Genomic DNA, 16956 nt, shown 5'->3' with positions numbered 1-16956 from the left:
GAGAATGTATTTTGAGTCCATCATGGCAATCCATATCTAGTACGAACTTTATCTGATAGAGGCATGCAATTTCTGATTCACCCTAATTCATCTTGGCTTATCCATGGTCTGCGTTAGACAAATACTTTCGGTGAGCTCGTTCTTCGGAGTTTTCCATAAATTGTAAATTACTTTACCCATTTCATACCAGATGCCATTGATTTACTCGTAGACGGATTTAGTAATAATCATACAGGTATTCTAAAACTTTGGTGGCTTTATTGATAACTTCACATATGATTACAAAATGAGAAATAATACACTAGTCCAAATAGCAAATTTAAAATAAACATTTCACTTTGTGATTCTTTTTACATTTAAAAGTATGATAGGCCAAAAGGTGAACAATAATTCTCCTATTAAGGCCAGTTATATTCACAATGAAGGGTTATTTGGAATAACCCATGTTGAGTATATTGTACACATAAATTTGTTAATCCTGCTGTGATGATACCCTATAACTCCCTATTGATCTTGCTATGGTGAGACTAAATATCATATTTGTTCATTTTACTGTGATGATGCTAAATATCCATCAGTTAATTTTGCTGTGGTGAGGCTACAATATCCCTTTGCTGATCTTGTGATACTGCCAAATATCTCTGTCTTAACCCTGCTTTGATATAAGATTAAATATTATCCAGTTGTTGATTTTGCCCTAGTAAGATTAAGTATGCCTCTGTGGCTCTCGCTGCAATGAGACTTGTTATCAGATTGGAATTGGATTTACGCATTTTAGCTATATAGCCCAATCCAAGAGCAACTATAGTCAATTTCTTTTAGCGATGCAGATTTGCACCGACTCGCAGCGGTGCCCTTATAGCTCGGAAAAGTTTCCTGATCGCTGATTGGTTGGACGAGATAATTCTAACCAATCAGCGATCAGGAAAATTTTCAGACCTAAAAGGGCACCGCTGCGAGTCGGTGCAAATCTGCATCGATAAAAGAAATGGACTATAGGAGCAGAACTAATGTGGCGTAGACAGTTAGGTGATGCCATCAGTGCACCACTGATGGTACTATCCCTTTATACAGAGGTATGTTGTTGGCCTTGCTGTTACGAGAAGTAATCTCCCTCTGTTTATCTCTGCTAATGAGACTAAACCTTGTTCTGCTTATCTAGCTGTACTCCTTCTTTCATATTCCTATGATGAGTCTACTATCTCCCTATGGATCTTCCCATTTATTATCTTGCTGTGATGAGATTAAATATTTAGTTGAGGCTAAATATTCAGCTGTTGATCATGCTGTGATGAGGCTAAATATGCCTTTGTTGATCTTCTTGCACTGGGGTAAATATCCCTATTTATCTTGCTGTGATGAGCTAAACATCCCTCTGCTGAATTTGCTGTGATAAGACCAAATATCTTTCTCTTGAGTTTACAGTGAGGAGAATCCATATCCTTTATGTTGATCTTACTGTGATGAGAGTAAATATCGGCCTGTTGATCTAGTTGTAGTCTTTCAATGAGTCTAACCATTCTTCCATTAATCGTGCTGTGATGAAATTAAACATACCTCTCTTGATATAGCTATGATTAGGCAACAATATCCCTATATCTATCTTGCCCAGATTAAGCTAAATGTCCCTTTTGATAATCCTGTGTTGAGGCTTTAATAACCTTTGTTAGTCTTGGTGTGAGGAAGCTATAATTTAACTCTATTGACTATGCTGTTATGTGGCTTATTATTCTGTTGTTGTTGTTGCTGTTTTGAGGCTAGATTTTTCTCTTGTTAATATTGTCTTGAAAAGTCATCATTTCTCCCTATTTTATCTTTGTATGACGACACTAAATATACCCTTGACCTTGTTGCGATTAAGCTAAACATCTAACTGGTGATATTAGTGTGTACGAGGCTAAATAATCTATTGTTGATCTTGCTGTAATAAGGCTAAATATTCCTTTGTTAATCTACCTGTGATAAGCCTAAATATCCCTGGTTGATCTTGCAGTGATGAATTCGATTAACTACCCCTCAGTTGATCTTGCTGTAATGAGGCTTTTGATCAAGCACTTATATTGTTGTGATGTGGCTAAATATCAGAAACTTAACAGGAAAAGGAAATTACGAGTCCTATATAATAATACTTCAGCTATTCTGGAACAGCCAATTAAACTTAACATAGTTAACTGACAGGTAGTGAGATGGTCCACGTCCACGTCTGTCGGGTAGACAATCCATTACTTTTGCCTAAGATTTGCAAGGTGGTTGTGGTGTTACGTGTACTTAAAGGACTCGGGTTTATATAGTTAGGAAAAATACAAATTACTTTGAAATATATGTTTATTTGTTCCTACAAAATTACAAACCACCGCTCTTTGATAGGAGAGAGTAATATAAAAAAGATATCGTTAGTATATAGAATTCCCTATGAACCAAAATTTGGCTGATTGAATTTTCCAGAGAAATGTTGGAGTACCTGGTCCTGATAGGAGTGGAGGTGATGACTCCTGTCAACCTCCTAACAGTTTGATCATGGAAATGTTGCAGATGATAGGTTAGGCCTTTGCCAGTGGAATGGCAGAACATCACAGGAGAACCTATATCGTTATGCAAGACATTTCTGAATGTATATGCATTATAAGAATTTGTTTTAAGGGTTGTTTATGAGTGGGAGAGACAAGGGACAGATAATGCCTAGGAGACTGACCATATAAACATGATCATTGCTGAAGCTCCCTCTTCTTCAAGCTTTGCCGGGCAATAGCTGCTAGCTGCTAATGACTCGGTAGCAGACCTATAGGCTCCCACAAATTCCCTTATCTCTTGCTCACAATGATAGCGAGGTTGCAGACACTACTAGATCAACTATCAAACTCCAGCAGGTCTTGAACTCTCGTCCAACACATTGCAAGATGGGACGTTTCTAATAGGCTACCAAATACATTCCATTCTTCCTAGCCCTTATCAGAGAGGATGGGGGGGGGGGGTGCCTCCTAACATATCTAGACTGAAAATGAAGGTTTCTCTGTTATTAAGTTTACCTGCAACTCTGTTCCAGTCCAGCACATAATAGCAAGATTGCTGTAACCATTAGCAAGGAAAAAGGAAGTGTCATTCCACCTCTACTTCTAGGATTATGTACTCTAGACCAATATCTTGGACACTGTGCTTCCTGTCCCGTAACTGAGTTGGGTTCGGTACATATCTTGTTGAGTAGTTACCACAGGACCAAGCGTAAATTTACCCCAAGACTTGTGGGTATAATCCAGTAGTTAGTGGGAGATAAAGTAACACACTTCTATGTAAATAACCAAGCCACTGTGGACAGGTTCTCCTTGAGTGCTATGGAGGATCAGATATTCATACCTTCGAGAGCTATTTCCTTAGTTGGGTTTCCAACTCCTTCGCTGGTAAGTGTAGGGGCAAGTAATGATCTTACAAAGCTTGAAATAAAAAAGTTCATGGATCTCTTTCTCTTTATGTTACCGGTGGTACAAAAAGTACCAAGTCCTCATTACGATAAAATCTGGAGCCCTTGCTGGACAGAGAAGCCCTCATTCTACGGTTCTTTGGACTCCTGAGAAGAAATGGAAGACTCAAAACTGATATCATGGGCAGCTGGGTGTTGGCCTCAAAATTTGTAACAAACTAAGATCTCCTTCCATCCTATGGAATGACTAGAAACATACATTTTGTCAAGGTTCACCTACCTGCTTTGCCGACACCAAGTTACCCGAAAGACTGAAGTGTCATGTGGTCCGATGCTCATCTCAAATAATATGGGACCCATATAGGAAGCTTGAGAACACTGGTCATGTCTCACTCCAGGCCCAGAGGTTCCAGGGTGGGCATTGGTACTGGATGCTGTTCTTGGGCATAGACAGCTCTCCCAAATTATAGTTTTATGCTTCTCGGGCAAATGACTTTGCTAGGAGCAGAATAGTAGCCTTTACCAGTGCAACCGAGATGCTCTTTTCCTGGTGAAGAGAAGAATAGGGGAGCAAAAGTAATAAAGGGCAATTGCCCTATGGGTTTAAAAAAATGTACCCGCAGATTGAAAGCCCACTAGTCTTGTGGCTGTCTGGGGCCATCAGGCTCATCTTGAGGACTAACATAATCAACCCCTGGTTGATGAGGCAATGGTGTTTGAATGCTATAAAAAAAAAAAAGACACAGTCTTGAATGCCTTCAAGCACCATCGCTTTGCTGCAGTTACCAAAGGCAAAGCTTTGGCAATTTGGGACGAACTCTGGAATACTAAAGGATGCATATGACAGCAGACAGTGTTTGCGCTAAAGGACATCCACCCCCCCCACCACCTATGACAGTTGAAGGGGGAGGACTGCCACTAAAAATTTCTTCTTCCTTGGGGTGGTTGGATATGGAAAGCCAATCTTAATGAAATGACACAGACAGCGAGTCTCACTACGGCTGGAATGTGACTGCATGATAGGTAAGGTTTTCCTGGATATCCTTCTTCCACTTCTCCATCCTTGCCTCTAACGAGTGAGGGCGTACTGTCCACCACTGGGGTGTTTCTAGATCACACCCATTCTTGTTGAACTTGCTGAAGAAGCTGGGGAGACACTACTTTGTCATCGTTCTCAGATTTGATAAATCATAAGTGGTGGCTAAGTAGGCAACTGCATAGGGAAACTGGTTGATTCAGACTGCCTGGAGGCTGGCCATGGATGGCAATGGACTCAAGAGCTGAAAAGAGAATTTTCCTCTGGCTATTATGAACCTTCTGTTGATAGTGTGGGAGGCAGGATATTATTCAACAAGCTAGACCATGGTTAAGTTTTAGGTCCTGATCTGGGAAATTACACTGTCCACAATTTTCAACCTTAGCACCAAGGGAGGTCTTAGATCCCTAAGTCACTAAAAATGCTAATCAAAGACTATCAAACTCCCCTTTGTTGGGACCATGGTGGCCTCTCAAGTTCATAAGTCGCAAATAAGACACCGAAAAAATACATCAAGACTCTCTTCCTCCATTGATAACCGAGTGAACTTGGGAGCTGTTGAGACCCTGAACCCTGGTACTCCTCCTCCCTATAGGTCTTTATATACTCACAGAAAAGCCTCTCAGTTCCAGAGTTTACACGGACCAGCAAACTGAACCAATAGTGTACTATAAAAAGTAGAAGAGTGGGTTGATTGACCATTGGTTTTCCTCTCAGAAGCAGTACTGCGTCACGCTCTCTCGTCCTCAAAGGCTTACGAAGTACCATTTACTTGAGCCTCTTAAGGGAGTACCGAAGACCATGGTACTGAGCAGCATGAATGAATACAGGTCATTCGGTGGTGTGGACTATTGCTGCCACAGATGAGCGTGTGATGGGACATCTCAGTGTTAGTGAGAATGCCAAGAGCAGTCCTAGGTGGTTAATTGTTCCTATTTTCATCTACAAGGGAACTTTAAAGCATGTAGACTGGAAGTGCTGGTGACACACATCAAGCAAATAGGCCTACAGATCATGAAGAGACCAAGGAGAGAATTCCTGATCACGCAAACGTAAATTGGGACTAGTCGCACATAAAAACGGGAAAGCTGATTAGGGGTTCCTCTCTCCACCCCAAGCCGATTTCTTTCCCTTTGGAAGTGATTGAACCCTTAAAGATATATAGTGGGGAAAATGGAGGGGAAAGAAAGGTGATATCTCCTGATTGACAGCGCACATGCTTATTCGGTATGAGACCGGGCATTGACAGCAACCCTTCTTGTTTGCTTTTACTTCTTCCCTGTTTGGGATAGTTTTCGTTACCACGCTGCCTGCACACACTATCTCATATCCCAACTGAAATGTACTTGGTCAATTCAGTATGGTATCAAGCACAGGTAAGAAACTATGCTGCATCCCACGATACCTTTCCATTCTGGGTCGATTCTCGGTACTGCAGTGCCTCTCGCATGAAAGAGATTGGTCAGTCGTCCAGGAAAAAGGGAAGAAGGGCAACACCCTACAACCCCCCAACCAACAGTGCATATGCTTGGTTTGTAACGAGACCGAACACAGGTAGTATGAGCATAAACACCTTCCAGGCTGAGTTGGTTCTCGGTACTGAACCATCTCTACCACATGTATAAGAGGAGAGACAGTCTAAGTATACGAGTAAAGGAATCATAACGATTGCTTCATCCTGGACTAATTTGATATCTTAAACTCACCCCCCCCCCACTTTCTTTTAGAAATAGCAGTGTCTGAAGAATTAACGAAGGGGAGAAGGAGGAACTTTTAAAGAATCAGAAGCATTTATACCGCTTCTAGTAACCCCCTCTCTGTGAAGTCGTGAAAACCAACGACAACATTTCCACAGAGGAAAAGGTCATGGGTCGTCTCTTCAAAGCAGCAGAGGGAAGGTATTACAATTCTTAGCCCCTCCAGAGGAGTTGTGAAGATCCAGTACTGCAGGAGCAGAAGAAGGCATTCTCCTCCTCGTCTTCTAGTTGCAGATCGTCCATTGTCTCAATGTCACTCTGCGTAGAGACCAACTGTATTTAGATTTTATTGCTGCCCATGACATGCCTGAACCCCTGTGAGAAAAACTGGATCTCATCCCAGTCAAGGTGACCAAGAAGCAAAAGGAGGCCATGACATTAAACACCACCGCCTAGTGACACCTTTCATCAGAAGACAAGCAGGGGTTTAAGGTCTCCTAGGGAGTCTTATTTACGGACAATTGCCGACTCTTGCCAGTCGAGATTGTCCATACCACATTAGCTGCTCTACTTCTGGAGCTTCCGCTGAGCCTCCGCAGGTTTTGCAATCACTGGTGGCCCCTGGGAAGGAGACTGTCAGTCTACTTGCCTCCTTCAGTTTCCTTTCCTCCTTTTCAGCTAAGCCTTGGGAGAGGAAGGATATGAAACTCTTCTGAAGAACTGGGCTTAGAAGATTCTCAAGGATCGGTTGCTTTGGATCTTTGGAAGGGCTCTAGTGATGCAGTACCTTTCTTATCTGTTCCCATGCCTGTGAACCTTCCTTCTAGGTCCTGTTCCTCTGCTTGGGTACCCGTTGATGATCTGGACTCCACCCAGGCTTATATGGGTGTGAGCTTAGAGGTGGAGGAATCTACCAGAGATTCGCATCATTCTGATGGTGTGGTGCCTTAGCCAGGTTGCCTGGAAGTTCCTGGCACTGAGTAAGGAGAGTCAGATCATGCCTTCATACAAATTTTTGGCCTGCATAAGGAAGTTCAATGGACTGGAAGATCAATTGTATTCCCCATTTGAAGGGAAAAACAAGGGAAAACTTCTTTTGTCAGGCCCTAGGACATGAAAAAACAAGAATTGATTTGCCTTCGTCTAAGATGGTGTTGGGGTCGACAAAGAAGGTCCCAAATTGCTAAGCAAACATTCTCTCTTCAGGCCAACAATTCATCTCGAATATCTTCTGCACCTCTTGAGAGGCACAGGAGGTACAATGTATCATCTTACACGATAACCCGTCATCCTTACTATTAGACCCCACAGTTGAGGGCATTTTGATGGAAAATTAGCAGCAGCACAGCATGCGACATTCTCAGCTGCAGAAGCCGTGAACAATGGCGACTCTGCAAGGCGGTCCATGGATCAACTACTGGTGTGGCTCAATTGATTATCCGGCTGTCAATGAGGATTCGGAAGACCCAGATAAGAAGATGGTAATGAACACATTTTTGCTTTCAGGAGCGTGGGCTGTAAAGTTCCTTGCTCACATTGCTGTTAACCAGTGGGCGAACTGGATCTTGAATAGGTGAGACTCAGTCATTTCAGAATTTTTCAGAGTTACATAGATAGGTGCTACAGAAGGAAGCACTCAGGCCTTGTAACTTGTCAGTCGAGGGTCCTTCTCTTCTCTACTCAGAAGACATTGATGCAGTTGCAAAGCATTGGAGGAAAGCAGTCGTGAGTCCCTTCTCCATAGGGTGGTGACATCATGCCCCGACTCTTTGGCCACATCTCTAACCAGAGGTGTCTCCCATGCATAGGCAAGCATACAGACAGACAGGAGGGACTTCAAAGCAGGCCAATGCTAAGAAGTCAAAGCCCAAACAGCCATTTATTGGTAAGGGTGCAAATGGAAAAGGAGGTAAGAGTTGGAAAACACTGTTGCTCACATTTGGGGGTGGAGGCATTCCTCATGGCCAACTACTGCTGTTGCTCACATTTGGGGGTGGAGGCATTCCTCATGGCCAACTACTGGTGATAGCATATCTGAAGTATGCTTTGAGTAGGGTACCGCATCCCATTCACACTCTCATCCTCCTTTGACTCGGAATCCAGTGACATAGATCGTGTTTGGCGAAGGGACCAGTGAAGAATCTCGCTCTTCAGGATGAAGTCCAGATCATATTTGAAGAATGGCGCTCTCCAAGAGGCCCTTGACGGGTCCCCAGTCCTTTTCAGTCGGCTTCTTCTTGTCAAAAAGTCATCTGAAGGCTGGAGACCAGTCATCAATAACTCGGCTCTGGTCGAATTTGTTTGACAGACTCCGTTCAAAATGGGGACCACAGAGACGGAATGACAGGCTGTCAAACCAGAGAATTCATGATAACACTACCTATAAATCTAAAGCACGTGTACTTCCAGATCCCAATCCATCCCGCATCAAGGAAGTATTTTAAGATTCACCTTGCACGAGAAGATATACCAGTTTTGGGTTCTGTGCTTTGGCCTGTTAACAGCACCCTAAGTGTTTACATGAATGTTCACTTTAGTCTCGACCTGGGTACATGCCAAAAAGATCCATCTTCCCCGTTAACTAGACAATTGGTCGACTTGGTGGACACCCTTCTCCTACACCGAGACGACAACTCACATTTTGCCTTGATCTGGGGGTTGTAAACTTCAGGAAGTTTTTCCTCCAGCCTTCTCAAATACTGGTATATCTTGGGATGCAAATAAGACACCCTAAGTGGCTTGTGCCTTACTCTCCCAAGGCTTGTAACAAATTCATCTGTGGCTTTACCTGTTAAGGGACCTAACCTCCCTGGAACGATTGGTTTCCAATTGCTGTTTTTGCATTCGGTCTCTTCAATGGTGACTGAAGAGCCTTTTGTCTCGGCACAAGAACCCTACGGACCTTTGGATACCAGTAGGGCTAGAGCAAAGGAGAGATTTGAGCTGGTGGGTACTTGATACCACCCTTCTCAAGGAAGTACTGTACTGTAGTCCTTGTCCCCTCTCCAAGATTTGATGCTATTAAAAAATGCCTCAAAAGAAGGGTGGGGGGGGGGGGGGGGTGAAGGAGGGTCACCTGTTGCTCTAGTATGCTTTGGATCGCCAGTCCCCCCATAAACCTCCTGGAGATGACACCAGCTTTGCTAGTTCTTAAACATCAGCTCTTTCACATATCTCCATAGTGTTGATGAACAATAACACTACAGTAGTGGTGTACATAAAAAAGCAATGAGGTACTTTTCCACGACAGCCTTGCCGTCTAACCGTAGAGATTCTGCAATGGAAAGAAAAAATTTTCATCTCTTTTAGCCAGGTTCATTTCAGGTAAAAAGAATGTTCTGGCAGACAAGCTGAGCAGGCAGACTCAAATACTTGACTACAAGTTGCTTTGAATCCTCGAATAGTCAATAAAGTCTTAGCTTTGTAGGGTTCACCAATGATTGACTAGTTCGCAACATCTTCCACCCAAATGTTCTTGTGTATTGTTCTCCAATACCAGACCCACAGGCAGCTCTTCAGGATGCCTTTCAGCATCTGTGGGACTACCTGTCACCACTCCACAACCTGCTTTGGCAACTATACCTAAGAGGTTCTCCACAAAGCTGTTTCTTCATTATAACTTTATATTCCTGGAGGTTATCTAGCATCTGCTCTATCAGAGAGGCTTTTCGCACATAATGGCAAAATGTATGTCTTGGTTGGCGTAGTTTACGGTTACTTTCTCTACTAGGTGCTTACCAATGCATTGATTTATTTCATTTTTAATATATCACGAGTAAAATACAATGGAATTTTTGCTGGGTAACTATAAAAGTAATTGGAATTTTGACAAAATATTTCGTATACGCATTATCCATTGCCATATGAAGCTCTGAGAATTTTTTCAGGATTTTGTGTGTTTCTTCCTATACCCTATGTATTGGCATTTTGGCCGGGCCCCTTAAGCCTTGTCTTTATACTGCATGAACTTGACATTTACTCCTCGAAGTAATTGTATTTCCTCATACGACATTTGAAGCTTGCATGTCCACAGTCGGAAGTTAGACCATCTCCCTCGAACGTAGTACAGTAGAAGTATTATTGCTCCCTGAACTACTGAGTCAAGCATCACATCAATACTGGACTTATTTATGACTATTTACCTTCTCATCCTTGCATCTCCCAAGAAGGTCAGCAAGGAGCATGGTCTGTCCTACAACGTTGCCCATTCAAGGGGAGGTAGGTAAGTAGCGCTCCACTTCGTCCCTCTGTCTTTCTATGACTCAAACTCCGGCTGTAGTAGACTCTAGGCTCAGGTCCTTCCAGATTTCAAGTCTTCAAAATGTAACTGATCATCCTGATCAGCTGTTACCATGTCCTGTGAGAGCTGAATCACTATGTCAAGCACATATCCAGAGCTCACCCGTAGATCACGCGCTTGATTGTGAGCATGGGATTATAAAAAAAACACCGTCTCCTCATGGATTAGGCAGGTCTATGACTGTGCTTTGAATCCACTCTATCCTCAACAAGGAAGGATACCAAAATCTCATGATAAGGATATTAACACGTCCCTAGTGTTCAAGAGAAATTTCTTGGTGATGCAGGTAGTCTAAGCGGCCGTGTGGCGACAACAGATTACCTTCCCCGCCCATTACCTGCCAGACATAACCTTCAGGAACCTGTGGTGGCTACTCAACAAGAGGTTCTAGCAATCTTGGCTCCCTTATAGGATTAGTAGCAGTTGATCTATGTTACCTGGTATAAGTCTGGAATGAATGGATAGAATGATTGGTCTTTTCTTCCTTCATCTTCCCCTCTCTTGAGGCACAGTATCTGGGGGACTCTACAAGCAGGCTTACCTCCAACTGCAGGTAAGAACCATCTTCCCTTGTCTGGTCTTTAATATTGCATATATTATTGTCATGTCCACCGGTTCCTTACAAGGGGGAGTTGGGCAATGCCTAGGTTAAGTTTAAAGGTGATCATTATCACTATTTTTACTCTCACCTGGTCAAGACACAGTGCTTGTTTCTACTCATTCACCATGACTGTCAAACTCTCCAGCTTCTCTAAAAACCGAGAGTTTACAAGGTGCTGGGCGCCATTTTCTCATGCTGCAATCAAATGTGAGGGTTCTAACTCGTTGAGTGTGCGAGCAGGGTGGCCGGTCTATCCCAGCTAACTAGTGGAGGATTGTTGACACCTCACATATAAGGTTATGGCTAGATTCCAGCTTTGTTGACACCTCACAGAAAAAGTTATGGCTAGATTCCCATCTATGTTAAAAGCATATATCCATAGTAAAGAGCTCAAGTTTGTACCTTATCTCTGGCACCCACGGGATGCATAGGACCTCACTAAATTCACGCAGTATGTCTCTATCCTTTGCCATATCTTGTCTTGGCTTGTCTTCAGCCACGTTTCTATTGGTCTAGCACGTTCTCTCCTGCCCAGTGGCTACGATTCAATACTTCCTGGAATAACTCGCTGGACTAACTCATCTTCACTTGTTGAATTATGCCCCATCCATCTCCATCTTGATAATCTAACTATATTGTTCACATTGGGCACCTCTGCCACCTCGCAAATTGTTTAGTTAGGAAAAAAAGCAAATTACTTCTAAATTTGTCATTTTGATGCTATGTTGAGGAAAAATATTAAACTCGTCATGATTTTGATGATATGGGGACTAATAATCTTCTGTTGATCATGATGTGGGGAGGTTAAATATCCTTGTTTTGTTGATCATGCTGTGAAGGTTAAGTATCCTTGTGCTGTAGATTATGCAGTGATGAGGTTGAATATCCTTGAGTTGTTGATCATCCAAAGATGAAGCTGAATCTAAAGGGATGATGAGGCTAAATAACCCGTCATTCATATCGTTGTAATGATTATGATTCTTGAGATAATTGATGATTATGAACCCGACTAAGTCTTGTTTTATTGTCTGATAACTTTTTAAATCCACATTACTAACTGGATTTTGTTTCTTTTCAGGTGACAGCTTAATTACATCATTGGACTTCGGCGCAAACTGTTGATAAGAAAAACTAATCTGAAGACTGACAATAAACCAAGTTTCTTTCCCCGAAGAATTGATACATAGGTTTTGAAAAACTCATTAGGAATATAAGCTGCTTTAACAATTGCATATAGCCCCCTCTGTAGTTTAGCTCACTATTTGGAACACACGAGAAAATAGTATATATATTTAAGATGAGAGGATTATAGCCTTTATAGCATTTCAATCTCCCCCCTTAGTTCATACTGTCTTTACCAATTTGTCACTTGAGGCAGTTTCTTGTACGTTCTTCATAGGCAGCTCAAGTTTTAACATTTCCGAGTTCATGGGAAGTGACTTAAGTTACTGTATGTTTATCAATGCATTGATTTATTTCATCTTTTAGTATCTCACGAGTAAAATAAATAATGGATATTTGTCGAACATTTTTCTTCATTCCTCTCATAGATATATGTCATACTGTATAAACTAAAATAACAACAATGCAATCTTTTCATTCTTCGTTTTAACATAAACTAGAAATACATTAAAAATTAATGCAAAACTAAGTAATTATTATGAGAGCAACAATACTTAACCTATGGTAACAAATAATCATATTACTCAGGGCATTACTGAACCTAAATGTCTTAATGGTTTTTACACATAATAGGAAATTCAAATTTTGGACACAAGGCTGAAAGCTAAATAAAAGCTTAAATCTCTAAAAGCTATTCCGATGTAGAGGATCCACCAGTGCTGGACCAGAATGACGTACCATCCGGGAACTCTTCATCGGAAATGTTTATGTGAATTTACATAAAACCGAAACGCGCCTCTTCGAAAAGCCTTTTATTTGGACTATATGCGACTGTTGGCCACACGTGTTTCAAAATATTTCCTTCCTCCTCCTCCATCTCGTGTTACTACCCCATCTCGCCTATCCTAGCATATTACCTAACCCCCTTGTACCTTTCATCCAGTCTCTAACTCCACCTTTTCCTCCTAGCTTACTATTTCTCCTTTTGACCTTCACCGCCTTCGTTTCCTCTTCCCCCCTCCTCATCTTCCTCCTCCCCCCCCCCCAAACCTCGCTCTTAAATCCCTTCCGCACTACGGATTCCGAACAGAATTTCAACGAAGTAATGTATTTCTGACGATGGGTCTGAATATACAGAAAATAATTTCCTCGTACGAAGAAACCCTCGGGGGGAGAGTGAGAGAGACGGCCGAAGTGATGGCGGCCTGTTTTCTGTTAGGCTCAAATTCATTTTGAAATGTTATATCTTGTTTCAAGGTGTGGCCTTCAGGGATGAACCTTGGCTTTGTATAATTCATAAATAACGTACCAAGATTACTCTGAGGTTACTCTCTATGAAAATAATGCCCTTTTTAAGTTGATTGAATAAAATGTGACAAGACCCATTTTAAAGCTTTGTATAATTTATACTTTATAACGTACTAAGATTACTCTGAGGTAATTTCTATGAAAATTATGCCCTTTTTAAGTTGATTGAATAAAATGTAACGAGACCCGTTTAAAAAAAAAAATAAATGGAATATAAAAAACAACTGAGAGGCCAAATAACCTTATCAAATTTAGTTAAAATGACATGAGAGGGAACAAGAACAACCTATTTATGGTGTTGTGGGAATAAGCTCACCTGAATCTTATCAATCCAACTGTTAGTTTATCTGGACAGGATGTCAGAAAACTCAAATCAATCAATCCATCAATAAATCAATGAAATACGTTAAAAATATCTGTTTAGTCTCCCTTAAGCCAAAAAAAAAGAAAAGAAAAGAAAAGAAAAAAAAAAAACAGCAGCAGCATTGTTAGACGTGTCTTAGATGTCAGGATGCCAGAAAACCTCAAATCAACCAATTAATCAATCCTCAGACAACAGACGTCTTACCTGGCCGGTGGTTTGCGTGTCTTCGGTCGTTGGCGAACGATTGGACCATTGGCCTCGGATCGTCCGATTCGATCAAAGTCCGGTGGTCGAAACGATTGCTGGAATTCGATCCAGACTCGACAGTAGCGTGCGATCTGGAAAAGCAATAGACAATGTCAGTGGAGTTTTAGGTACATGGTTTATCTAAGATTTTGGGTATTTGGATTATCTAAGCTAAGAAAATTAAATGCATAACTAGTCAAATAAATTGATATCTTGAAATGTATATTAGAATAGGGAATTAATCAATCAATGAAAACAGAAAAATTCCTTCATATCAAATATTGACATTTTTCCCTATAGTTGTTTTTGATCATATGATAAACAATTCCATACTCGACCAATTTTATTTACCATTACATAATCTATTCTTAGCTCGGAGCGTTAAAAAATAGGAAACCAAAAATAATAAAACACTAACCTCGTAGAAGCCCTGTTAACAAAAAAGAAAAACCAGTGAATAAAGAATAAACAATTCTCAGTTAAAACAAATAAAATGTAGAATTAAATATTTAAAGAAAAAAAATATAATTAAATGTTAAAAATTCAAAGAAATTTATCCAATAGTAAGAAAAATTAGTAAAATTAGAAATAATGATTTAATATACATTTTCAGTAGCCTTTGAACATATGTTATTTTAACATGCAAACAAACCATATATCATAATAGCCAACGGTTGTTAAAACAGGTCAATGTAAAATTAGTTAGCAAACAAAATTCCATTATTGACTAAGTTATCTAATACTAAAATGTATAATTTAGGTGAATTAAATCAGGCTGTAATAAGAAAGGTTATGGATTCCATTACAACTGTGCAGTTTCCTCCCCAAAGAGGAAGGTGAGCAAGAAGGAATAAAGAGAAGGAATTGCGAGCTTAATTTCCTATGTAACTTAATAAATAAAAAAATAGAATAATGACTATGTTATTACCATGTTCTTGAAAAAAAATCAGGCCCTCTGCTCTCTTTGCTCTGTAGTTCTGAGCGCATTCGTTTAATGTGACACCTAAATACACAAGGGTGTAAACTAGCAAACACCCCGAAATGTGTTGTATACCGCAAAGCCCAAATATAGTGAAGTAATACTTCAGGACTTGATAAAGATAAACTTTACTAGAAATGAAACGATATATACCCTAAGCGCTATGAAAGAAAGAGACAAACTCTTTAAATCCAATTACAAATACATCGGAGAAAGGGGTATAGTTAATTCAATCGCCTTTATTATCTCCGAAATACAATTAGGTAATTAAGGTGAATTAAGCAATAAAACAACCTTTAATTATCAGTTTGTAGCAAAGACTATAATAACCTTTTCAGCCTAACCTTAATGAAATTTTCTTATAACCATTTCACCTTAATCTTAATAAAATTTTCTTAATGATTGTAAATTACCTAACTGCTCAAAGGCTTAATTCCTCTGTTGATAATGTTATTAACGCAATACATACCACCCACACCTGCGTACATACTCATTAATATTCAAAAGTTAACACATCGCAAAATCGCGCGCCAACTTACAAAAAAAAATTATATATATGAAAACGTTAATTTGAGTTTCACACAAACGCGCAGCGAAATACATTAGCCAGTCAGTGAGTTACGGATTTCAGAAGTTGACTATACACTATTTCGTCTGCCTTTTGAATCTTCCAAAAAGATGGCAATTACGACGCTTTAATGGACTCTCTCAGTCCTAATAATTATTGTAGTTACTCCTCAACTGCCAGAACTAACCGAGAATACTTGGGGGGAAAGTTTTCGTTTAGATTTTAGTTGTTCCGGTTAACATATCACGGAGTAAAACGGATGTGTCCGCTGTTAGGCATCCAGAATTTTTTACTATGCGTTTTATACCGTGCATATTATCATATATTCATTTATTTTCTTACTTTATACATTTGTTTTTCACTATTTTTCCTCCTATTTTGGATATAGTCATTCTGCTCTGTGGAAGCTTACTTTACAGATTAAAGTAATTTCCGACATGATATCATACACAATCGTAAACAACAGCTATCAAAATACTCTACTGCTCGTCAATTCTTAATTCGTTACATTGAATCCTTTCATTGCTGTTAGTCAAATGCAAACCTGTTATGGGACAATACCAGACTTTTATTTCGGTTATTGTTGGGAGGGAGCAATCGTATAAAGGGTTCTCAACCTTCCCCTATCTTCCAGGAATAAGAACCCTATGCTACATTAGCTATAATGGGTTGCTTTAAACTGTGATAGGATTCATTAATAAAATAACATTGCTTTCTAAATTTTTGTCAGCCATATAGATTCTTGTATCTCTCGTTTAAGATTTAAAAGGCCACTCATGAACGGCAGAGGCAGAGGCAGGGGACAGTAACATTGCAGAATAATGACCTCTCCACCCAAGCAAGGAAAAGGGAAGGCCAGTCACTGGCTGCTGGTGTCAGCAGGTAGACCTATAGGCTTCCCAACCCCCTCCCACCCTATCCTAAACTCTCAATGATAGTGAGGTTGCAGACACTACAAGAAACTAACGAGTTTGAGTGGGACTCGAATCCCAGTCCGGCAAATCGACAGACGGACGTTTCCAATAAGCCACCACAACCCTATATTTTCATTACATATCAATGTAAACCTTTGAATATATGACGACATCATGAGAGATTCTCTCAGCTAAAGAAATTTCATCTCATTAAGTACCTCTCGATTTTTTCATTTTCGTCTATCATCGCAACACTTTCTTGAAACCCATCTGTGAACCTCTAAGGGCTTATGATCCCCAAGTTGAGACCCCCTAATAATCATCTTTGATAAATGATATTATGAAAATAATTACTCGAGTGACCCGACGCTGTAGTCCGATAACGACCCCGAAGTCTCGTCAATGG

At 40.5% G+C, this 16956-nt stretch overlaps 1 protein-coding gene across 3 annotated transcripts in view; it reads right to left on the bottom strand.

Moving 5' to 3' along the window:
- The window catches only part of LOC137614743 (uncharacterized), a 42826-nt gene that overhangs the window by 24641 nt on the left and 1229 nt on the right, over positions 1 to 16956 (bottom strand). The window contains exons 2-3 of one of the 3 annotated variants that reach the window (XM_068344413.1): positions 16905 to 16956; positions 14048 to 14181 (exon numbers count right to left, since the gene is read on the bottom strand). The exon at positions 16905 to 16956 is cut by the window's right edge and continues 11 nt beyond it. In XM_068344413.1, coding sequence (XP_068200514.1) covers positions 14048 to 14181; positions 16905 to 16956 — 186 coding nt within the window. Of the gene's footprint in view, positions 1 to 14047; positions 14182 to 14507; positions 14520 to 16904 lie in introns of all 3 variants that reach the window. The other 2 variants (XM_068344414.1, XM_068344416.1) reach the window with 2 other exon arrangements.

The sequence above is a fragment of the Palaemon carinicauda genome, chromosome 21, assembly GCF_036898095.1.
Source record: "Palaemon carinicauda isolate YSFRI2023 chromosome 21, ASM3689809v2, whole genome shotgun sequence".
NCBI lineage: Eukaryota > Metazoa > Arthropoda > Malacostraca > Decapoda > Palaemonidae > Palaemon > Palaemon carinicauda.
This window is presented reverse-complemented; position numbering and strand designations above follow the sequence as displayed.